This window comes from Saccostrea cucullata, unplaced genomic scaffold, assembly GCF_032062105.1.
Source record: "Saccostrea cucullata isolate Sc308-1 unplaced genomic scaffold, CSIRO_AGI_Scuc_v1 ctg8619, whole genome shotgun sequence".
Lineage (NCBI taxonomy): Eukaryota > Metazoa > Mollusca > Bivalvia > Ostreida > Ostreidae > Saccostrea > Saccostrea cuccullata.
Genome location: NW_026936110.1, coordinates 42,347 through 68,139, shown reverse-complemented (window position 1 = coordinate 68,139; position 25,793 = coordinate 42,347). Strand labels below are relative to the sequence as shown.

At 32.7% G+C, this 25,793-nt stretch overlaps 1 protein-coding gene across 1 annotated transcript; it reads left to right on the top strand.

The window, feature by feature from the left end:
• Positions 1–1,301: 1,301 nt before the first annotated feature.
• Positions 1,302–23,158, top strand: LOC134244763 (uncharacterized). The gene is made up of 7 exons (XM_062727006.1): positions 1,302–1,378; positions 3,146–3,379; positions 4,902–5,395; positions 6,503–6,748; positions 7,411–7,635; positions 11,285–11,400; positions 21,749–23,158. Exons 3-7 carry the CDS (start codon positions 5,143–5,145, stop codon positions 23,054–23,056), a joined length of 2,148 nt encoding a protein of 715 aa, XP_062582990.1. The 5' UTR covers positions 1,302–1,378; positions 3,146–3,379; positions 4,902–5,142; the 3' UTR covers positions 23,057–23,158.
• The last annotated feature ends 2,635 nt before the right edge of the window (positions 23,159–25,793 follow it).

Below are 25,793 nucleotides of genomic sequence, written 5' to 3'. Positions count from 1 at the left end.
GCAGAAAATAGGCTTATTTGACTACCTTCAGCAAAGAATTAAAATATGAGCACAGCCCACGATCCAAAAATTAAAACATGTTTTGTGATCTTCAGATATAGGCCTTTTATTATGTATTGGCATATTTTTGATCAGAGGTTGTGCTCTATGTGAAATATTGAAAAAACGCTGCAACTTTATAATAGGTCATTTTCAAAGGAATTTAAAGGATATGAGGAAAATGACGCATTTTATGACGTTATAATGCATTGACTAGATGTGAAATTACATCATAATAAATAGATACGTGGTCACCAACAGTCCAACTGTTAAATACTGCATTTGCAACCTAAACTGAGCGGTTTTGAATTTTCAGAAATTCTCCGGGCCAAATAAGGCCCAAAGTGGCTCTACCTCTTTTCTCATTGATTTCGATCAAACATTCATGAAGAACAAGGGTGCCTTTTCCAAAACTGTTAAATGTGTGTCCTCAGGGGCGCAAGGGATTGTTATGAGTTGATGGCATTAATAATTTTGTTGAATATAACTGATTAGTTGAAATATTTAATCCAACTGCTCACTTATATAAAAATGTTGCATGAACCTATAAATGGATTTTGAAAAGAAATCTATTTTATAAGTAAAATACAAACAATTATAGTATGCTTGCGATGCAAAATTGGACAAAAATGACATTTCAACTTTGCCACATCTATAACTGAATAAACACATTCATGTATGTCATTTAACGTTATGTCTCTTACATGTATCAGAGTATCAAATAAACTATTGTTTATCTTTTTTATATAATTTCTTGGCTAGAATGAGAAATTTTTTTTATTTAAACAAATGACAAGCACTTGAAAAAAAGTTAAAGGCCTTATGAATTATGTATTGTACTTTTCAGAGAAATTTGAGAGCATGCCAGATGATGAGCTGTGCGTGCTAGCTTGTTTTATGTTATCAGACACTGGTGCTCCTGATTTCACTGACGAAAACTGGATGAAAGTTCTGAATACGATACGGGACAAAATGAACGAAGGAGAAAATCCATTAACGAATGTTGAAGTTCAAAACATTCTGGAAAGTCTTAAATGTAACGAATTCCTTGATGCTGACCAGGATGGTTTGCATATTATTGAGGATGCTGCTGATGAGATTTTATATGTATTTGTACAATATTCTTTTCTGCGTAGTGATTTTAATAATTATTACCCTAGTTTTGAAACAACAAAAAAGTACGTGAGATCACAAGGGTATGAACGAAAACCTGGAGAGAAGTGTGCAATTTGTATCAGTCCAAAAGTTGAATCAATAATGATATTCCGTGTACAAATGGACATCCTCACCAGTGTCACAATGGAGGACAAAGCTATACACCATAAAATATTTCAAATACGTAAGCTCTAGAATGGGTTTTCTATTTTGGGTGTTGGAGTTGGGACTTGAAGTTTTCTTTTTTTCGAAAAAATAGCTGCCACTTGATAATTGTGTATAGTCAATATATTTGAAATATTTTGCGAATATAAAACACTCTCTTACTGCAGCACAGTGAAGACTACGAAAAGGGGATGGACCCAAATCTGTACGGAAAAAAAACTAACTGTGACATAATGCAAAACCAAAAATTTTTTAAAATACCATAAAATAAGGTGATTTGCAATCAAAATACATCAAAACTTCAAAACTTACTACAGCATGCTGTATCGTTGTTTAACCCCACATAACAAGTTACATGTATAAACAAGTCACTGATCTCATTCCACTTGTCGATGTGACGTCATTTCGTAAAATGTGATACAGTTTGTATGCGATCATGTAATATTTTCTCAACAAAAACTGTTCTCTAAAATTAAGTAAAATACCATTTAAAAATATTTCATAAGCCATTTATTTTAATTCAGTGTCTTTTTTTAAAGATTGTATCATATATTTTCTGTATTTTTCGTATTTAATTGATACTGCCTTATATTTGTATGCACGTACATTGGAGGTTATATGAGAGTCTTACTTATCAATCTAGTGCAAGGGCATACACTCAATGGATCACATTTAGCTTTTACAAATCAACTGTCGAAGTATTAAGTATCTAAAAAGTTTTGCGATCCTGATGAAATCTTGAAAATGATTTAAATATATAACTTTTCATGCAGGTTATCATATATATATATATATATATATATATATATATATATATATATATATATATATATATATATATATATATATATATATATATATATATATATATATATAACAAAAAATCTAAATACATTTTTAATAAATAAATTTTGTCGATATATCCATTGCACACCTTAACTGTACTTGGTAAGTCATATTCTTCTCATTTTAGCCAAGATAAATGACTCTAGACAAACTTTTGGGGCTACATGTATATCCATTTTTATGTCAAAATTTGATTTCAACTTCCTTTTTCCCGTCCTATATGGGTCTAATAATATTATATAGAAAATAAAGTATCTTTATGGCATTCAATGTAAAATGATGTAAAAAGTTATCATGATACCTATCTTCAATTTAATAGAATTTTAACGTAGAGGCAAAGAACATACAAATTACCATTTTTTGAGAAATCCTGATAAATTCCCTTTTTCTGATAGTAAAAAAATCTCCAATATCCATAATTAGTTTTCCTAGATTTTCATTGAAAATGACGGTTTAGAATATGTTTCTTTGTCTTATCTACCTTTGAAAAAATCAGTAAGAACTTTTCGTTTGCTAGATCTTGATCTTAAAAGAAAGAAATGTCAAACTCAAGTTAGTACTTGTTAAACAAACCTGAACCAAGACTCAGTTCTGTTAATAAGATGAACATGCATTTACACTGGTCTACGTATGACTTGAAATGCTTACTTTTTTAATAGTATTTTTGTAACTCTTTCGAAGATTAATGATTTTCAACATTAACAATTTCAAGGAATTTGAACATAACGTCAATAAAGATGTTAAGGCAAAGTATAATATCTAAGAAATGAAATATGATGATTTAAAAAATGACTATGAAATTGTTTTTGCATAAGTAAGGCTATGTGGTTAATGATGTATGACATTGCATCATTACTGAATAAGAATTGCCTGTGACATGCATGTATTAACTCAAAAATGAATTTTATTTAAATTTTGGCATGTGTTTCCATATTTGTAGTTAACATACCTGAAAGCATTTCAAGACAAGGGATGGATGAGAGGAAACAGTTTCTTTTGGAGCATCAAGAGGCTGGTGAGCTAGTACATACATGTAGCAGGGGAGAATCACAGAAGATTGCACAAGTAACATGGAATTACAGATTTTGGAGATCTGAGTTCGCCAGATCCTGCATAGGCCGTTATCCACATACCGATATTTATATCATTAACAACAAAGCTTATAGAAAACTAGGTAAGAGATATAATTTTACAGGAATACTTATTCCAAACCTCAATTGTTATTTCAAAATATTTGACAAGCATACGAGGGGTGAACAAAAAGTTCGCGAACTATCTCTATATCTACAAAACCACAATTCAGATTAGAATGAAATTTGGTACACACATAACCATACATAGGTTCTATAAATAGCACATACCGAATAAAGTTTTGCTCCTAGTTTGTGACGTCACAATGTGAAAATGACGTCACTGTGTATGTCACTTGTGACGAAAAATGGTTGTCTCAGTCGTACTTGTTCAATATACGACTGTACAATTTATTGTATATCTTAGAACCCCTTTACCGTAGCATATAATAATTAGTACACAGTTTATTAATGCCTTCCTATTAATTCAATCAATGTTAGGATTGATCGTTTAAGTGAAGTAAGGCAGATGGTTAAAAATGATACTTGTCATGCTACTATATAAATTCGAAAAGATATGTGTTTTTAATTAAGCAAATTTCTAAAAAAAAAAAAAAAAGACCTTTAATTTACACTTTAAAAAATAGTTGAATATTTGAACAATAATGTATTTATTAAATACCTAAGATATCGTTTCATTTAGATTTTAAACATATTAGATTTGATAAAAAATAGTCAACCATTCTCTATCCACTTTGAAAAAAACGTCTCTCCCGAGACAGAAGATTTGTGTTTTAATTGTCGCAATGCTTATTTTTGGAAAGGATATTCTTATCCATCCATTCTGTTGCCGATATTTGACCATTTCTGACAAATTTACTGTTCTTGTAATAAAAATTAACTTACATGGAAAGAGATATAAAACTCATTCTGTATTTTGTGACAGAACGTACGTCACGTGACTGCCAATATCACGTGATTCGCGCATGCGCAGAACGTTTGCTGATGTGCATCAAAATTGGAGAGGACTAATTTAAAATATAATCAACACTGAAACCAAATATTGTTTCTTTTATGGAAGTTATTCAATTAGTTTGCGAACTTTTTGATCACCCCTCGTACATATTTTGTATTTTCATATGAATCAGAGCTTTAATTGAAAAGACAAAAATAGTTAATGTTGTATTTTACATCACGACATATCGTCGACGACTATATAATTTAACAATAGTTTCTCCCACAGATTCTGAGATATAAGTATCATATTATGATATTCAACTGATCATATCGTTAATATTCGTAACAAGCGTTTTATGATAGATAACATATTGACTTCTTTTTTTCACAGTCTACGTTCGTAAGATATTTTTCAATATACTATTATCTTCTTCCTATGTTGATTTTGTCTACAATGTATCAGTTGATTAGATACCTGTACAAGAAAACAGTATCTTTTTTACGTGTTTATGTCCACATGTAAATGGAATAAAGCTTTTAAATAAATCTAAATTATTAACTTAAAGAATGTACTTGGAAATAAAAATGCGATATATCCTCAATTTATCCCAGTCTAATGACATTGTAATTTGTTTGTTTCACAATCACACTTTTACCAAAACGTTCTAGGTGGATACCATAGCTTTCCAGATAATGTCAGATGTGTTTTGTACTGCCTTCTGTTTATGAAAAATTACACTAAAAAAGACAAAGATTACCCCTTTCAAAGGCTTCTGGAGAATATCAGAAAGAAATATTTTCCACAACTTGTTCATTCTGTTGCTGTTACATTGTCAAATGTTCCTATGGATGTGTTAATACGGAGGCAGGTTTAACAACCTTTGCATCAGAAGACATAAGACATAAAGTCATGTATACATTCGTCACCGCGTGTTTAATGGAGGATAATGATCTGGAGTTTTTCTTGTCTGAGGCTTCGAGCGACGTCATTTTAGAATACTGCAGATCCTGGGAGTATGAGAGAAGTGAAAGAGAAAGATGTCTGTATATACCGTACAGACCAGAGAAAATGATAAATGCTCTTATTGACAAACTACAGATGAATATCATCAGCCACTGCACAATTTCAGATGAAAATGTCCATGATAGTATTTGTGAACGCTGTGAGTATGTGTAAAAATCTCAGATAGGCAAGCTTGTGTTCTATGTTTTCCGAAGAGAAAAGCATACCAAACATAATAGAAATCTACCAGAATTCGGGAAATTCGGGAAAAAAACCCACTTCTGCATCCTCCTCTTGTAGCGTTCATGTAAGCTTTGAAAACAAATAAGTGTTAGTTTCAAAGCAAGTATTATTATACAATTATTGACTCTTTTGGTGTTGAATATGGTTTGTTATTCACCAGAAAAAAATATTTATATTGACCGATGCGAAGCCGAGGTCAATATGGATATTTTTCTGGTGAATAACAAACGTTGAATATGGTTTTATTCACCAGAAAAATATTTACATTGACCGAGGGGAAGCCGAGGTCAATATGGATATTTTTCTGGTGAATAACAAACCATATTCAACACCAAAAGAGTCCATTATTATTTTATTATATAGACGGGATTTGAATGGATAAGACATTGAAGACTATTTGACGACACCATTTTCATTTGCGATCTTCCATTGTTGAAAATAAAAAAAAATCTCCAGATTACTTTTTGTAACTTCTGTGTTTTTCTTTCCGAGTTTCGCTATGTGTAAGACGTGCATTTCTTAAGAAATAATCCTGAAATAGGTTTGAATAACTGTTTTCCTGCTCATATACGTAGCTCGCTGCGGCCGTTGCAACCATTGCATGTTTACCACGTTGTTCAACGTTTTGATTGTGACGACACAATGCCATTGCACGCGCATTGACCCTCCGGTGAATACGGCCTAAAATCCGGTGAATATGTAGTGTTATGAACTGTAAGCGTTTGTATAGATTATATAGGGACTATAGATAGACTCTATAATAATTTAATTTATTAACTATAAACTATCACAATTTTAGAACTGTTATGAATTTTAGATCAAAAAAGGGATCAGATTTCGCCATTACCCTACCTTGTCCGTTAGTTTATTGATCTAGAACATACCCGGTGCATGTACATGTATATAATAAAGTAGAGAATTATTCATTAAAACTTAGCCCTTGATTTTTGTGAAAAATATTGCAGTAATTTATGTTTTAAGTAAAGTTAAACAAGATTGTAATTTTTTTTTCATAATTTTGCAGTGGAAGTCCCAAGAGAGGTATTATTTTGGGAACAGGAGGCCAGAGAGCGGTATGTGGAGTACGCTAAGAGAGGAACACAGACAGTCCACCACGCCCGGGGGATGATTGTAGGATGTGCTGGGGCGGGGAAAACCACGCTACTTAAACGTCTGCTAAGGTGTAGTGAGGAGGAAATAATGAACGTGAAATCAACGGAAGTCTTGGATGTCCATGAAGAAATTATTGATGAAAATCAATCACTAAAAGGTAAAATGTAAAAGAATCTATTTTGATGCACACATGCTTTGATTTGCTGAATGAAATAGTGTCTAGTATATATGTATCGCATATATACGTATTAAAATTAATAAAACATTCTAATAACTTTTGCATTCACGAGGAACAAGGCATGGTTACAACAGACCAACATTAAAACCAAGACACACTTTAGACTGTAGACTGAAAACTTTAGACTGTAATGATTTGAAATCATGAACTTTAAATGATACTTGTTAGATTTAGAACCAAGGAACATTTTTCATCACTTCTGTTTGTTTATTTTTTTTTAAACTTCAGGAACCATAAAACACAACCTTGCCTATCCATATTTTTAAGCACGTAGAAAAACTTGTACTAAGTGATTTCTAAAACTAAATGTGCTGAAATTTGTTTAAAATTTGCTCTAGAAAAACAAAAATATGAAACTTTGCATATTTTGTATCCTTTCTGTTATATTTATGCATCTCATAACGAAAAATTAATATTGATTTTTAATTACAATATCAGCAAACATTAAATGATCAACTATTAAATAATATTTTTATAGACACCCCAATGGGGTTCTGTTCTATCTTGTCTTAAAAGAAAATGATATTGTAAATGAGTTGACTGATTTAATTGTACTATATTGTTATCTTAATCATTGGCAGCTACATCCCGGACTACAAAGTACAGTTTTGAGGAGAGACCTTCAAAAACTTTGACGTTCTTTGATTTTGGAGGTCAGTGTGTCTATTACGCATGTCACCAGATTTACCTCACCGGAAGAGCCTTTTACATAGTAGTAGTAGATGCCTCAAAGGACCTGAACGAAAAAACAGATGGCAATGTGTGTGATCAAAATGGGAGTCTTTTCTCAGAATGGACCTACGGAGGTGAAGAAAAAATATTGTGCGTTTTACCTAACAAATGACTCAAGGAAGCCCTTTCTTTCATCATCTTAATTCATAATCATTGTACAATGTACCACATGTACGAATCGTCCAATAAGCTATACCTATTAAAAAATCACTATAGATAACTATAGCTCAATATAGTTAATTATAGGTTGCTAAATAAATCAAAGTGTTCTCTTTTAAGGTATGTCACTCGTCAACTTTTTAGTAAAGTTAGATAACTATTTTTCTGGAATAAAAAATTAATATTAAAGACAGATGATACAAACTTTCGTAAAAAAAAATTTGAAAATAACATAAATCATGTTTTTATGAGTTATATGAATAGGTTTCAACGCATAGCTTTTAGCTCTACTTGTCATAGACCAGAAGAGCTTATGCGATAGTAATGCGTCTGTCGTCAATCGGTTTGTCTGTGAGTAAACAATTTTTTCAAAATGCTACTGCTCCTACAGTTTTGGTCTGATTTCAATATAACTCGCATCAAAGGTAGACTGCACTAAGATACATAATTCTGTGTATAGATTTTTCATTTCGATGAATGGTTTTGCTGTAATTACTAAAAATAGAAATTCTATAAAAACATTCAAAATGCTATTCTTCTTACAGTTTTTGGTTTGATTTCAATATAACTTGGCACACAAGTACACTACACTAAGATACATAATTCTATTTATCGGTTTTTTATTTCGATTAACTGTGTTGTCATGGTTACTAAAAATAGAAATTTCTGTGAAAATCATTCAAAATGCTACGTTTTTACAATTTTGGTCTGATTTCAATATAACACTAGTACACTACACTTAGATACCTAGTTGAAATCATTCAAATTGCTTTTTTTTTTTTTTTTACAATTTTTATTTTATGATTTCAATACAACACTAGTAGACTACACTTAGATAACCAATTCTGCGTTTATTGATTTCAATGAAAGGTGTTGCCGTGGTTACTAAAAATAGAAATATCTGTGAAATACTTTCAATTTGCTTCTCTTCCTACAGTTTAAGTCTGATGATGTTGCCATGGTAACTGAAATTGAAAATTGTGTAAAATTTTATCTAAAGCTTCTACTACAGTTGCAGTCAAATTGCAATCTTGCAACAAAAAAGACTTAATCGAGGATCATTTTTAATTATTGCTATTGAACATTTTTTAGTCCCAAATTCTCCTATTTTCTTTCCTTTTTATAAGTACAACCCAGTAGAGCTACATGTACAGTCTCACAGAGACTTCTGGTTTATTTTTTTATTCAAATTTTTACTAAAATGGGATAAGAAGTGAAATATATTTGGATAGATTTTTAGGGATGGTTTAAAAAAAATCAGACTTTTAACATCATAGAAGTTTTGAAATTTCTTTATATTCAAGAAATCTATTATTTGCATCACTTTCAAAATGAAATTAGGTCAAAAATATATGCCATTCCAGGCATCCATTTTCGTTTATATCATCTGTCCTTGATTTCATTTAACACATTAATTTTAAATTTTACACCAATGGTTTATTAAAAAGATAGTAAGGCTCAATTTTTTAAAAATGTTTAAAGTTACGTTACATGGTAATTCAAGCATCAAATTAAATCGAAAGAATCAAAGCTCATTTAGGTGATCTTTTGCTATATAACATCGTTAGTCAAGCGTCAGTAGAATGTTTTTTAGCTCACCTGAGCCGAAGGCTCAAGTGAGCTTTTCCGATCAAAATTTGTCCGTTGTCTGTCGTCGTTGTCGTTGTTGTCGTCGTTGTCGTAAACTTTTCACATTTTTATCTTCTTCTCAAGAACCACTGGGCCAATTTCAACCAAACTTAGCACAAAGTATCCTTGGGTGAAGGTGAACCACGTTTGTTCAAATGAAGGGCCACGCCCTTTTCCAAGGGGAGATAATTATGAATTAGAGAAAATTAATGGCATTTTTAAAAAATCTTCTTCTCAAGAACCACTAGGCCAGGAAAGGTGAAACTTATGTGGAATCATCTTTGGGTAGTGAAGATTCAAGTTTGTTCAAATGATGACCCCCGGGGCAAGGGTGGGGCCAAAATGGCCGACCCAAGTTTTACATAGGAATATATAGGAAAAATCTTTAAAAATCTTCTTCTCAAGAACCACTGGGCCAGGAAAGGTGAAACTCATGTGGAATCATCCTCAGGTAGTGTAGATTCAAGTTTGTTCAAATGATGACCCCTGGGGCAAGGGTGGGGCCAAAATGACCGACCCAAGTTTTACATAGGAATATATAGGAAAAATCTTTAAAAATCTTCTCCTCAAGAACCACTGGGCCAGGAAAGATGAAACTCATGTGGAATCATCCTCAGGTAGTGTAGATTCAAATTTGTTCTAATGATGACCCCCTGGGCTAGGGTGGGGCCAAAATGGCCGACCCAATTTCACATAGGAATATATATAGGAAAAATCTTTAAAAATCTTTTTCTCCAGAACCACTAAACCACTAAACCAGGAAAGGTGAAACTCATGTGGAATCATCCTCAGGTAGTGTAGATTCAAATTTGTTCAAATGATGACCCCATGGGCTAGGGTGGGGCCAAAATGGCCGACCCAAGTTTCACATAGGAATATATATAGGAAAAATCTTTAAAAATCTTCTTCTCCAGAACCACTAGGCCAGGAAAGACGAAACTCATGTGGAATCATCCTCAGGTAGTGTAGATTCAAGTTTGTTCAAATGATGACCCCCGGGGCTAGGGTGGGGCCAAAATGACCGACCCAAGTTTTACATAGGAATATATAGGAAAATATCTTTAAAAATCTTCTTTTCCAGAACTACTGGGCCAGGAAAGATGAAATTCCTGCGGAATCATCCTCAGGTAGTGTAGATTCAAGTTTGTTCAAATCATGACCCCTGGGGCTAGGGTGGGGCCAAAATGGCCCACCCAAGTTTTACATAGGGATATATCGGGAAACCTTTTAAAATCTTCTTTTCAAGCACTTCAAAGCTGTGATTAGTGTTATTTATATGGAATCATCCTCAGATAGTGTAGATTCTAGTTTGTTCAAATGATGAACGCCTGGGGGGGTGTTAAATTCAAGCCCGATGTGCTCAGGTGAGCGCTGTGGCCCCTGGGCCTCTTGTTTTAGTATTTGATGTTTCTTTGATTTAAGCCTGAACATTGTGAACCACATTCACGGGCAAAGGAAAGTTTTCAAAAAATATTATTTATCCATTAACGTACTTCGAGTACTTCGTTTTCTTAAACTGTTGGAATTATTATATCAAACATTGAGCCGTCTACCAATTGGAGTTAAACATCCTTGGGTAATTAGTTCTAGTGCTAGGAGATGGTTCTATCAATCTAAACAAAGAAGCATATACATTTTTCAGAAGTTTCTCTTTAAGAAGACAAATATTCCAAAATATTCTTAATTTCTTTATCTTTACTTCTATGTCAACTGTTCCAGTGTATATATGTGGCTCAAAAAAGTATATGGTTAAAATCTTTGAAAATATTTGAAAATCAACTTTTGCCGCTTGGAGCAGTGATAAGATCGTCTGTTTTTGAGTCGCAGATTTGCTGACCTTTCATATCGATTACATCACCATGTGATTGTCTTAATGTGATAATATAATGATAATTTATGAATAATTATTATAATTTATTGAATTTTTTTTTTCAGACTACTTTGAATTTTGGATAAAGTCTATTCATACTTTTTGTGGAAGGGAAAAGAAAATGATAAATCGACCAATAGTTCTCATTGTCGCAACGCACTGGGAGAAAACTAATTACAAGGTTTTGTTACTCTCTCTCTCTTTCTCTCTCTCTCTCTCTCTCTCTCTCTCTCTCATTGATCAAAACCATACGCCCACAGTGTTCTCTTTCGCTGAACATTTCCTTTTGAGACGTGGTATAACATCACTTAAGTTACAATAGCATCCAAAACCATAAATTGCAAATTGTACTTTATGTAAAAGTTGTAATCTTTAAAGCTTTTGATACATTGTATATTCATATCGACTTTTATTTTATTATCTTGATATATCCATACCCTGTGAAGTGTGTATGCAAGCTTAAGTAGAGTTTCATATCTAGCGCCCATGTTATAATTGCTCTTCATAATTTTTGCAGATGAAATGTCAAAGTGGTCAATTATTGTGCATTTTTTTTCTCCTTTCGTCCCTACCTTAATCAGACATCATGTTTTAAGGTTGGTGGTCAAGTTTAAAGCAAGATCATTTCCTTATCCAATCTAATAGATTACGCAGTGGATAAAGGATTCTGTTTTTGATTTTTGGAGAAATTTGCTTTCTAGTCTCCTACTAGGAGACGAAATAAAACGGCCTATTCGAAAACGAACCTGAATAAAAAGACCACTGTTATTGAGAAAAATGGCATATAAATGTGTGGTTGTGTTTTTGTAATATTCCAGATCTTTGCTGTTTTCATTATTCATGATAGGCTATGTACTTCTAATTTTGTTGGGCAAATGCTCCAGTAGCATGGCTACCCCTTCAAACTCTCAAGTTTTAACTTACAACTTCTAAAAAAAAAATGTTTTAAGAATACGATAAAAGTATATATAACAAGCAAATTCAAAGAATTGTGGTCCCCCGCTTTCGGTGTCTTTGTTGGTGAGATGTTATTTTTTTTTTTGACATATTGTGTCTAATATGAACATCCTAACATATGTCATTTCTTAGAAATTATCATTGAAGTTGAATTTTTTGAAGGATGAAAACCCTTATCTTGAGCGTTAAAAAGTTATGGCCAAAGCTAACGTTTTTTAAAAGAAGGTCAAGATCAAAAAGTCAAAGTTGTGATGAAAGGTTTTCTCACAAGGATTGCATATGTGAAGTATGAAAGCCCTAGCCCTTACCGTTCAAAAGTTGTGGTCAAAGTTAAAGTTTTTACATAAGCATGTAAATCTCCAAGGTCAAGGTCAAAAGGTCAAGGTTGTTGGTATCCAATGACATGTCTTGCAACAAGGAATACATATGTGAAATATAAAAGTCCTAGTATCTACCGTTCAAAAGTTGTGACCAAAGTTAAAGTAGTTAAAACTCCAATGTCAAGGTCAAATGGTAAAAGTTGTTGGTACCCAATGAAAAGTCTTCTCAAAAAGATTACATATATGAAGTACGAAAGCCTTAGCCCTTACCGTTCAAAAGTTATGGTCAAGGTTAAAGTTTTTACATAAGTATGTAAATCTCCAAGGTCAAGGTCAAAAGGTCAAAGTTGTTGGTATCCAATGAAAAGTCTTGCAACAGGGAATACATATGTGAAATATAAAAGTCCTAGTATCTACTGTTTAAAAGTTGTGACCAAGGTTAAAGTTTTTAAAAAGTAGATAAAACTCCAAGGTCAAGGTCAAAGGGTAAAACTTCTTGGTTCCAATAAAAGGCCTTCTAACAAGAATAAAATATGTGAAGTACGAAAGCTTCAGTCCTCACAGTTCATAACTTATGGTCAAGGTTTACGTTTTTTCTTAAGTACGTAAATCTCCAAGGTCAAGGTCAAATATCAAGATTGTTGGTATCCAATGAAAGGTCTTGCCACAAACAATACATTTGTGAAATATGAAAGTCCTAGTACCTTCCATTCAAAAGTTATGGCCAAAGTAAAAGTTTGAAATTTCTGTGTAAAAATGGGTCAAACTCCAAGGTCAAGGTCAAAAGGTCAAATTTGGTGGTACCCAAAGAAAGGTCTTGTCACAAGATATACACATGTGAAATATGAAAGTCATAGCTCTACTAAATCAACAGTTATGGGCAAGGTTAAAGTTTTTGTGACGGACAGACTGACAGACTGACAGACGGAAAGACGGACGGACGAATGAGATTTAATGTCCCCTCGCTTTCGCAAAAGCGGGGGACAACTAAATGTTGAATTAAGAAATATTAAAACGTCCTCGGAAAAATCTAAGCAAATGACAAAACATATAAATGTTAGCAGTGAAATTAATTTGTTTAATCATTTTGTATTTTTTTTTCTATAAAATGTGGTAAAAATTATAAATATTTCATATTTTGGTAAAAAAAAAAAAAAAATAGAAAATATTTTTTGAAAAATTTTCAAAACATGTTCAAAAGATACACTGAAAAATATTTAAATTTAATTTTTTCATAGTAGTGCTTTATTTTTTTAAATAAACTTTCTACTCCACTGACTCCAAAGCATCTAATTTCACACTGAGCAAGATTGAAATCGGCCTGTAATACACCACTTTGACCTAAAATTCGTTTCAGTCGTAAAATTAAATTATGACAATTCATTAAAAAGTGCTTTTTCCGATATATGTACAGTACCGATCGCACACAACCTAACTGAAGCACACCCCGGGTATGCTCTCTTGATCTGCATCGAGTTCGATCAGGGTCCGCTAGGGCTCATCCTGAGCGAACCCGGAGCGCACCAAAAGCGAACACGAAGCAGACCCTGAACGATCCAAAATTCAGCAGCGGTCCCAAGGAGCGAACGCGCGTTGGTATTTCTTATCAAAACTGTCAATCAGTACTAGCGTTACATGTAACCAATCAGCGCGTCAACCAATCAAAATAGCATATTGATCTGTTGATTGGGATAAAAGCTCGAACGTGTTGATTTAATTCAATATAAATCCAAACAGTGCACATACAAGCAAATGGTGTTAATGTACAGTGTGAATATATTATGATAATCGATATTATTTTAAATTTATTCAGTTAAATTCTCCGGATTGTATTTTAAAGAATTAAGTACGTTAGTTATTATACGGAGGCCCAGTATTTTTCGCAATATAATATACAGGTTTGCCAAAATTTTAAATCTATGTGCATGTACTAGATGATTGGTAGTTTTAGAATATGCGAAGCAAAATTTCCACACTCTGTCATTTAGACGTATAGACCACGTTTAAAGATCCGTTTTTTTTCCCGGATATTGCTAGTTTTTCCACTATTTTCGACAGATATTTCTAAAATTAGGTAGTGCACACCCCTCGAGCAAAAAAAAAAAACACGTATATTTCAAAACATTTTGATGAAAGACGGATGAAAACAGGGATAAGATTTTACTCGAAGAATGTGCAGTTTGTTTATTTTGACTTTACAGTACTATTTCAGGTGGCGGATTGAAAGTTCATTGAGAGGTGTATTCTTATTTAGGTTATATTATTTGACCATAATCCATACTAAATGTTAATAAATTAATAATTTATTTTTCGTGTAAGTCTATTTGTCAAGAAAAATAGCATAACTTGCATAACAAACTTGAAAATACGAAAGAATAATAAGACAGATGACGATGGGTCCTGCGATGTGTAAGCCTAACTTGCATCTGACCACAGGGGCTTGTCACGAAATATTTATCTTCTTTTAATAAAGTTACCCCTACTATAATAATACTACAAAAACCACTATAAAAATGTATTTTTTTTTTGTAGGGGTAACTTTATTAAAAGAAGATAAATATTTCGTGACAAGCCCCTGTGATCTGACAAACATTTCCAATAAGGATCAAGCACCAATGAAAACGCTAGATTAAAAAAAAATCAATTGATTAATCGTATTAGCACAGAAGAATAAAACGGGTTTGTATTTTATGCCAAAGTTATAATTTTATTTAAGAAACTGAGAAAGTTCATAAAGCTACCGTCAACAGATGTGAATAAATTACGTAATAATAACAAAGATGACGTCACAATAGATCCCGTTTGATTTTCTTATGATTTATTTTTTTTTTATTCAAAACACTTATAATATAAAATATAATCCATTGCAAAATCTGTTCAAATTAATCAATATTCTGAGGCAATATATTGTTGCATTCTTATATAATCACACATTTATATGTACGTTACGGATAAATTTTAAAATATATCTTTCCTACAGTCAGATGGTTAATATGAAAAAAAGATACTCTGAAAACGTTGATCAATGTTTAATTTTACGCTCTATATTTGTTGCTTGTTGCTTATTGCGCCTCTAGATAAACTTTTGAATGCAGCAGTCTATATTTTTAGAGATGTTTATATTCCAAGATGAATTAACAAAAAATGCATATTCTTCACTTGGTATTATTTTTAATTAATAAAGATTACTAGATGAACTAAAAATGACTGTCGTTAATTATCTGTCAGAGAACCTGAAACGTCAATAGACGACGGAGTTGGGATCGACATATAAGTTAAAAAGAAAATTCAAACACAAAAACTGTGGTGGGGGTGGCAATTTGGATGAGAGGGGATCGTTGAAACAGTTATTGTAAAAAAAAAAAAAAATAGGGGGGCATATTGCAAAGAAAAAAAAATCAGTGTGGCGGCAATTATAGATATACCGGAATTGTCACTCCTGATCAGTCCGAAATTTCATCCAATATTTTTGTATCTGGGGAAGAGCTGTACAACTCATTTCAGACATATAGTTCCCTTTGTTATTAAAAAAAAATAAACATTTAACAAACTTTGTTCTCATTAATCCGTATCCATTTGTAAGTTTTCATCATCATCTTGTAAAGGTATATTTTTAAGTATATATATTCCTTGTAAACGAATGTTGTGCAAAAAAGTTATCTAAAAATTTAAATGCTATGTTCACAAAGTACTTGTATATTCGTTTAATCACGAAAATCCTTGCTTTCAAGCCATAAACAGCATGCAGACTAAATAAAATTAAACAGATCTTTGTATTTGGTTTGTTACCTTATATAAATATTGGAATTCCTGTAGATTACACAATTTAAATCAACCGCGTTTCATAGATACTCATTATCACAGATTTAAAACAATAACCTTTATACATTATGTATTTATTTCCAGCTTGGATAAATAATATCAGACACAGTTTTAAAGTCATTTTAACCCCCAGAAACTTGGGGATATTTAAGTTCAAATTCGTTAAAAAAAATCAATTTGAACGTAGATAGCAAAAATATCATCTTAATCTACACTTAATCTTGTAATTTTTTAAGCTCAAATACGCCATATTTAGCTTTAAAATTTAGTTCGATTTTACATTCTCAATCAACTAATTATATATACAAAAAGAGATATACACGTGTAACATTTATATAACAGACACGTACGTAGCATCGTTTTTGAAAACAGGAGGGAGGGGGGGGGGGCAAGATTTTACTCACCTGGAAAAGTTGACAAGTCAAAAAAAAAAAATGCCAAAACTCGAAATTCCTATTTCATGAGAGGTGGGGGATAACGGTCAATTTTTCTTTCAGGTGCCTAGTTCCTTCAGTACCAATTTTAAATTTCCCTTACATCACTTTACCGTAGTAAAAGGTTGGGGCCGAACAGCTTTTCAATAAACATTTTCAATTATATTAAAAGTAATGTTTGTAAATAAAAGTGCCCCCCCCCCCCCGGTTGCTACATGTACGTGCCTGTATAAATCTGAAAGAATCTATATCCCGCATTTTAAAGCATTATTATGTCAGTGGAACATAATTATTAACAATGTATCGATGTTTTACCTTTCGGGAATTTTTCACTCATATGAAAACGTTACCAGATGCCACGAAGAGCAATTCTTGTTTAAATCAAATTCTTTTTCGCTCCGAAATTCAGATAGTCGCAAGGTGTACAGCAACTATAAGAATTTCGGAGCATAATAAAGATCTGAAATAAACATTGAACGCAATTCATTAAAAATACCAAGGTTAGATATATTTGCATTTATAAAACATGATGGCAGATCAGTCTGCAATTAAGGAATGTGCATCACATTTGATCCAAGAAAAGGTGGAAGTCGGGTTCGGAGGGAAGGGGTACTAACCATGATTTAATAATGCTGAAAATCCTATCGTAAAGGTGAATTAATGATTTCCAGCAATTAACTTGTCAAAAGGGAAATTTTCAATGCTTATTACTACCAAAAACCAAAAAAAAAAAAAGAATCGTAGCTCCTTTGAATGTTTTTTGCATATCCTGATGTTCTTTTTTTTGGTTTGTTATTTAAGTTGAAAAAAAAAAGTATGTTCATGTATGCATATGTATTCTCAAAAAGTAAAAGCCGAAACTGAAAATTGTGTTTTGTTAATTTTTATACATGGTATCAACACACTTCAAATTAAGATAGCCGTCTTTATCAGAAAAACCATCATAATAATGCACGAACAATATCGTATGCAGTTAGTTCATACATGTGTAATGTATGTCCTCGTGTTTATTTTCTATTTACAAACTTCAATGTATACACACAAAATAAAAAACAAAAAAAAAAATGAATAAAAGAGAGATATATCGTTCATTCAGAATTTTAAGACTTAATCGTGATCAAAAAATTGGAATAATGGACTTCAAGCTAAAAATTATGTTCCATTGACTTTCTTGATGAATTGTTTTCTGGGAAAAACTAGCAAAGTCATGAATGACAAACAAAATTTCCAGTAAAGATAAATATTTTAGATTAAACTCTCTCCACACTTTAAAAATAGCTTACAAAGGAAGAGTAAGCTATAGCTTTTTTCAGTTCAAAATTTATTCTTCTTTTTCGCTGTATCGGGAATAAAACGTTCAAACTCCGATAACGTCAAGTCGACGTCATAACGTCATTGCGTTATTTTCTTACGAAAACTACCTTTATTTAAAAAAGAGCTCTCTTAGAGAAATGGTTTGAGATAATAACAAAAATTAAAATTACTTAGTAAGTGTTCACCCAAGACATGTTTCAAGAACAATTTAATTAGAATTTGGGACTGGGCGGATTTCTGCTCATACCGCACTTTCTTCTTTATATATTTATTCTCTCGTGTTTTAAAGCAATTAATAAATTATATTATTTTAATCTCCCACGTAGAATTATACCTGTATATTTACGTATTTATTTTCTTTACTTCTTTATACCAGTATTTACTGGCCATGGGTAAATAATTTGGGTAACATGTAAACATGTAAATCTTCCTTTATATTTTTGAAAAAAAATATCTGAAGCAGCTTATAGAAAACAATTTCAGTACTAGATTGGGAGGACGACTCATAGAAATTTAAGAAAAAGTTATCAGGCTTTATTATTGAAATCTAGTCTAATGATGAGAGTTAATACAGTTCAGACCTCTCTCTCTCTCTCTCTCTCTCTCTCTCTCGGTCTTGAAGTTTCCTGTATTTATTTATAAATAATTATTTAGAATAAAATATTTAGAAATATTTTTTAAAGATAATTTTTAATTTCATTAATGTGTGTGTGTGAATGGGGGGGTATATTATTATATTCTTAGTAATATTTGTCATTTATTTTTTTTTTCATTCTGATTAAAATCATACTCCCTATTTAATTCTGAGCATGAAAAAGATCTGATATAATTTTACTTAATTTGTTTTTTAAAATGTCCGGTAAATATTTATTACATGTACGTACTTTTAATGTGTAACTACTATAAATGAAATCTAAATATATCACGTGTAAAAAAGGTTAATGTAATTTATAGATCATTGGCGGATCCAGAGGGGGGGGGGGGGTGGTCCGGGGGTTGGACCCTCCCCGTTATTTTTGGCCAAGTGGAGAGAGAGAGAGAGGAAAAACATGTTATCAGAGAATACATATTTCTACGTCTTACTCATGTATTGAATAGATAGATTCTCACTCATTTTAGTTTCTTTCATTCACCTTCACTATTCCTTTTTTATTAGAGAATGGTAAAAATGTTCTACTTATAAAAGTTTTATATATCTTATATATGATATGTATTATGCAAGGTTTAATTTGATATTAGATTCCCGCGATCTTTGGCTGTGTTGGCTATATATGTACCGTTTTTTGATCATATCTTTTGAAGGAACTAACATGTAACACTTTGTGTCAAACCCAACCCGCACCCCACCCCAAAAAAAGTTTTTTTAAACTCTAACAGAACTTTCTTTGTACTCTTCTGAAATGCTGCAAATCTATTCAATTTGAAGGCTTCCGTAGTCTTTAAAATGTATTCTTTTTTTTTTTTTTCGGACTGGGGGTCCCTTTTCAAAGAAAGAAGAACAGGTCACGGTAGCCCAGTGGTAGAGCGTTCGCTTTGTGATCGGGATGCCCGGGTACGATTCTCGTTCGCGGCGCCGCGTCATACCTAAGACGTAAACAAAAGTAGTGACTGTTCCTTTGCCAAACGCTCGGCACTAAAACTGAAAGTCACGGGTCTTTCGGATATGACCTTAAAACGTAGGTCCCGTGTCACGTTAGGCGCTGGCAAGATAAAGAACCCTCACTGCTCAATGGCCCTGAGTGCCGAGTACATGTATAGGTCTAAATTTAAAGCCCTTCACCGGCATACGGTGACGTCCCAATATGAGTGAAAAATTCTCACGAGGGACATTAAACAATATACAATCAATCAATTAATCAAAGAAGGAAGTGACGTAAACTATATATTATTTCCCAAAACCGTAAATATGTCCATACACGTCTGTGAATCTCTGCTTGAAAGTGTATATGGAGTGGGGGAGGTCAGAAGGACACAACCCTGGACCCCCCCCCCTTTCAAAAATGGCTGGATCCGCCCCGGTAGATGCCATATCATAATTCACTTGTTTGGCAAAGATCTAAGCTACGAAAACAAAACGAATAACAAATATAATTTTAAAGTATATTACAAATGAATTTGAAAGGAATTTTGTTTAGATGCTAACGTCAGTCTCACTTGTAAACCATTCGATACATTGAAAATCAATTCCACACCTTTTTCTTCCTCTTCTGTTTTTGTTTCCACGTTATAACTAAAGAAAAATAAAAGCCTAATAACCCGCTGTTAAATAACCTTGAGTTTCTCGGTATCGAAATTCTGAGATCGGAGAAATCAGGGAAATCAAATATACATGTAAATCTCCGTCAAATATACAGTTGAATTTTAGAAAAATTATCGGTTCTCCATAATGTCACTGTTTACATGTACAGTGTTCATGCATCGATCGCCGCATAAACAACAATAATCGATTCACAATCCCATTACTATATCGGAATATACAAGTGGTGGGGCTAAGTGGCGGCGAGATTAAAGCCGGGTCCGCTTCATGAATGCATGACTGCGTAAAGCGGTCCCAGAAAGCAAACGCCAGGTTCGCTCTAGCAGACCCAGAGCTGACCCCGAGCAAACGCAGAGCGAACCCGGAGCGCACCCAAAGCGCACCCAGAGCGGTCACAAAATTCCTGAACGCGAACCCGAAGCGGACCCCGAGCGAATCCGGGAAGCAAACCCGGGGTCCGCTTCGGGTTCGCTCTGGTGTTACGGGTGAAACACAATATAGGGAACAGCTAGGTTGCACTTAGGGGTAAAAAATTAATGTTTTTAAGTTGCCCCCCAAATTTTTTTTTCTAAAAAGAAGAGTGTCTAAAGGATCTGAAACATAAACGGTTTTGTGAAAGTCACATTAGAACTTTGCTTTTTACAAGCTGATAATAACCTCATTTTCACAGGTTACGGACACTACAAGTGTTGTTTTCTTTGAAATAAATATTGATAAATGTTGATAAACTCTTTTTTTTTTCAACTGCTCACAAACAAACAAAATATAAAAATACAAAATATGGACAAAAGTTTGACTTAAAAAGGTGGCATTATACTTTAAAATGAAAAAAAATCTTACTTCGTACATTTTTGCTTAAAATGGTAGTATTTCAATTGATGTGAACTCTTTGAAACCAATTTTAAATAAAGGAAAAACTATTTATAAATAACACTTTTTATGCATCTGTTAAAATAGATATACTTCCAATAAAATAGGAAATTTCGTTTTTAATAATATAGGTGAGCTATAGCCGTGGCAATTTAGAAAGGTTCGTGATCAACTTATTATACCCCACGCAGCAAGTTGCTAGAGGTATAATGTTCTCGACCCGTTCGTCCGTCAGTCAGTCACAGTGTCAGTCAGTCCGTCAGTCCAGTTTTTTAGTGCAACTTCTCTTAAACCGCTCTACATAATTTCATCAAACTTTGCAGATATTTAGGAAACAATGTGTAGATATGCGCGTGCATATTTCCAGGACATTCCCATTCCTTTCGTTCTTTTCAAAAGAACTTTATTCGCTAATAACCAATATTTGCCCCCAAAATCAAACTTAGACGGAGGAATTTTTAATTATGTTCTAACACAGAGGGATATATGAAAAAAATTCAAATTGATCATGGGCATTTATGTTTCAAATAATATCTCAAATGAATCATATTTCAGAGTGAAGAGGAATTTGTTGAACGCTTACAACAAAACTTCCCAAAGAATTCCAACTTACTACAGTATGTGGACAAGGATAGCTGCTTCTTCACACAGTTTCCCATCACACCTCTGGAGGCTTTAGAAAAACGTATTGTAGAGATTGCATCTCAAAAGCGGTGGAGAGAGGAGATTCCAAAAGGCTGGGCCTTTTTTGAAATTGAAATTAATCAAAGAAAAGCCGAGAGAAAAATGTTGGACTTGTCAGACATAGTTTCAAAGAATACAGAAGATAATAAAGAAAATAATGAAAGGAAAGATATGTTGCGTTATTATCATGATGCAGGGAAGGTTTTGTACTTTAACGAAGATGGATTAGAGAAATGGATAATTATTGATGTACAGTGGTTTGTGAATGTCTTCAAAGGCATCATCACTGATAAACTTCATTTGAAAGGAATTGAAGCTACATGGCTAGATTGGGATGATTACTACAATACTGGTTGTCTACGGAAAGAAGTATTAATGGAAATATTTAAACGTAAAGAAAACAAAAATGCTACCGCAAATTTCACTGTTCGGGAGAATCAAGCTTCCCACAAGTCAGATATAACTGTTTATTACGTGAGAGACGAAACACAAAGTTCTGGAAAAAAGAACATTGATCAGAGTTCTCCATATCTCTTGAATAACTTGGACATTATTTTGAACTTCATGCAAAGACTCGGTTTAATAGCAAAAGGAGAGAATTATCACTATATACCATGCATGAACAGGAAAACATTTGACAAAAGCATTCTAAATATGATAGGCGAAACCCATGAAAAAACATCGATTCTTCTTTTCCATTTCAAGTACCTTCCCTACTTTTTATACTTTCGTCTTGTCGTTGCATGCCTAAATTTAGAGGGTTGGATTGCGTTAAAAAATAAAAGTACATCCTGTTTGTACAAAAATGCTGCCTTTTTTTCATACAATGAAAACATCATTGCAATTGCTGTGACAGAAACATCAATTCAGCTACAAGTATACATTCCAAACGACGAATCTCACACTTCCGTGGAAATAACTCGAGATATCCAAGGATCAGTTGAAAAGATACTGAAGAAAATTGCTACAACTTTTCACAGGAGAGTGGAATTTGAAAGAGGTTTTAGCTGCATGAATGAAAATGAGCAATACATAACAATTGATATGGAAGAGCATTTTATTCCGGGAAAAAGCGTCAAGATAGGAAGCAAAGTTAGTTGCCCATTACATCGATTTGAGGGTCGCCACTTTATCAATACGAGTGAATTAATGAGGTTCTGGGACTTTGATGCAATGTAGCATACCCAGTAGCTTATGCGATTCACAAATACATTTCCAAAATTTATTATTGCTTGTCTTTCTCTTCATTCATTTGCGATGGTAGTTATTTAGTAACTCAGTTATTGTCGTGATTGTGTTTGTCTACCATCGCATGTTGTAGTAATAAGTCGTCCATTCTCATTTAAACAATGAAATTCCTTGAAATAATAGCCAACTCACTCCAGCTTGGATTTCAAGCATACTTGATTAAAGAAAACAAAGTGTAAACTTGACAGACTCTTCATTCAATGGAAAACTGGGAGGATGGACCGAAACCGGAAAACGTTAATTCAATTATCTGATTTTTTCTCCTGGATATAGACTAGAAATATTAGCCTGTGTGTCTTTGATTTTGAGCTCACATGCACGGAGCACGGAGTTTTACTCGTAAAACTGAAAAATAAATGTATGTAAAAACATTCTAGGGTATTGTAGATTTTTTAATTGTAAAAATTATTGGTCATGTGATAAAAACAGGGACTAGTCTAGTAAAACAAAGAATAACATTGATATAATTTGAATAATTCTTTTTCTCGAATTTCCGAAGAACTACCTGGTCAGAAATGATGAAAATCAATTTACAAGCCTTAAACTTTTATGTAGATTATATATTGTTGAAATCATGGCCCTTAGAGGTAAGATGGGGCCAAAATGGTGAAAAGCTGATGAAGAACAGCAGATCCAAATCTACTTAGACGAACGCTGTGGCGCATGGACCTCGTGTTCATTTGTGAGTTTTTTTAAGATGGTAAAATATCATTTTACAGCATCCACCACAGCGACTGCTTCATTAAATATGTATAAGGTACAAAAATATGTCTATAAATTTACTAACTTATCTATTCTTTTTTCTTTGTAATAAACTTTTATATAGATTGATGTGTGAAACTCTTAACTTTGTATGGAAATAAAATAAAATGTATAGTTAACATTAACTTGTAAAATTCTTGACTAAAACAAAAAAAGAAACATCAAGGATAACAAATTCATGATTAAACAAGATATGCTTGTAAAACACAGATGCAACCTATTGGCAGCTACAGCAAGGGTTGAATCCTCTGACATGCATGTCACACTTTAAAGGTTAAGGTCAATAAGTCAAACGTTTTGGTATCCAAAGGAAGATCTTACAAAGAATACAATATGAAAAATAAAATATGAAAGCCGTTGTTCAAACTGTTCAAATATTAGGAATAAGGTTAAATTTGTTTTAGAAATATTGGTCAAACTCTTAGGTCAAGGAAAAAAAAAATAAAAGCAGCTGAAATGTCTTGATAACAATAAATTTACATGTGAAGTATATAAATGAAAGCCCTGGTTCCAACTGTTCAAATGGTAAGGTCAAGGTTAAAGTGTGACATAATAACTATTGGAACACTGATCATATTATCCTTTATCTTAACATTTGAATTCCTTATTATAGTCTTTTTTATCCCTGTACATGTATATTTAGTCGTAAGACTTGCATTGTTTTGTTGGACATGGATTTCTTTCCATGATTATTGATATTATAAGCCTTGCCAAATCAAACTGGCGTTATGTTATAAGAACTCTATTGATCACTTGGTAAAAAGCATGATTTTTGATTTATTTTATTCAAATGCATATTCCTCAGACAATTAAACATTGAAGGTGGCTTGTAAATTTTTTTTGAAAACTATAAAAAAGAGAGGTTTGTTTAATGTTAAGCGAATATTTTATCGTCCTCTGAAAGAAACTTTTCCCTTTTAAGTATTTAAATCTTTAATAATTGTTCATCGCCAGATTGTGTAATTGATGAAAAACATCTTAAGACCTTATTGTGATTCCACAGAAAAAAAATCATCAACGCTACCAAGAATTTTGAAAGTACAGAACACACATACATGTATATATAATTTCTTACTGAAAGCATCATAATATGTACGTTCGGGTGAAATTGTACACGACAGCTATTTTTTCACATTGCAATAATTGTATTTTTTTTAAATATTAATAATATTATTATTGTGGAGAAATTGGGCATGTAGAATCGAGATACACATATTATGAAAAGCTATTGTTTCTGGCAACACAACACAGAAAAGTAAGATACTAGATATTCAAACTCAGCTTCAAAGTTCAAACGAGGGTTATCCGTAAATCAAAGTTCATGAACAACATTGTTAATTACTAGCAAATATTTATATGCAGCAATAATTCTTAATAATTAATGTTTTATTTAATACATATTCAAATTTTATACAAAAACCAATTACATGTAGTTATTTTTTATCAGATACCAAAAAAGACACAACCCTACCCGAATCACTAAAACGAAAGTCCTTGACGTTACGTGCTTTTAAATAATGCATGTTAGTTTTCTCAATACAGTCATCGCTTAACTCAGTACATTTCTTCTGATATCGCTTAAATCAGTCATCAAAAATGTGTACAAACCGTTCATATTTCATTTGTTGAATAATAGTTAATACTTCCTGTCTCAGATTTTTTTTAAATGATCAAACCTCTGTCTTCGTAAAACGACTTTAGATACGGAAATACAAAACGTCACGTTACGAAATTCATTTTTCACTGCACTGCAATCTCGACATGAGGGTCTTTCCTCAAGCATACCATACTGTAAATTGTTCCTTCCGACCGAAAAAATTATATTATTTTTACTGAAATCTAAAGAACGGCTTCATTTACTATATTTTCTCTATTTTTTTTTACATTATTCATGGGTCTCTTGGTG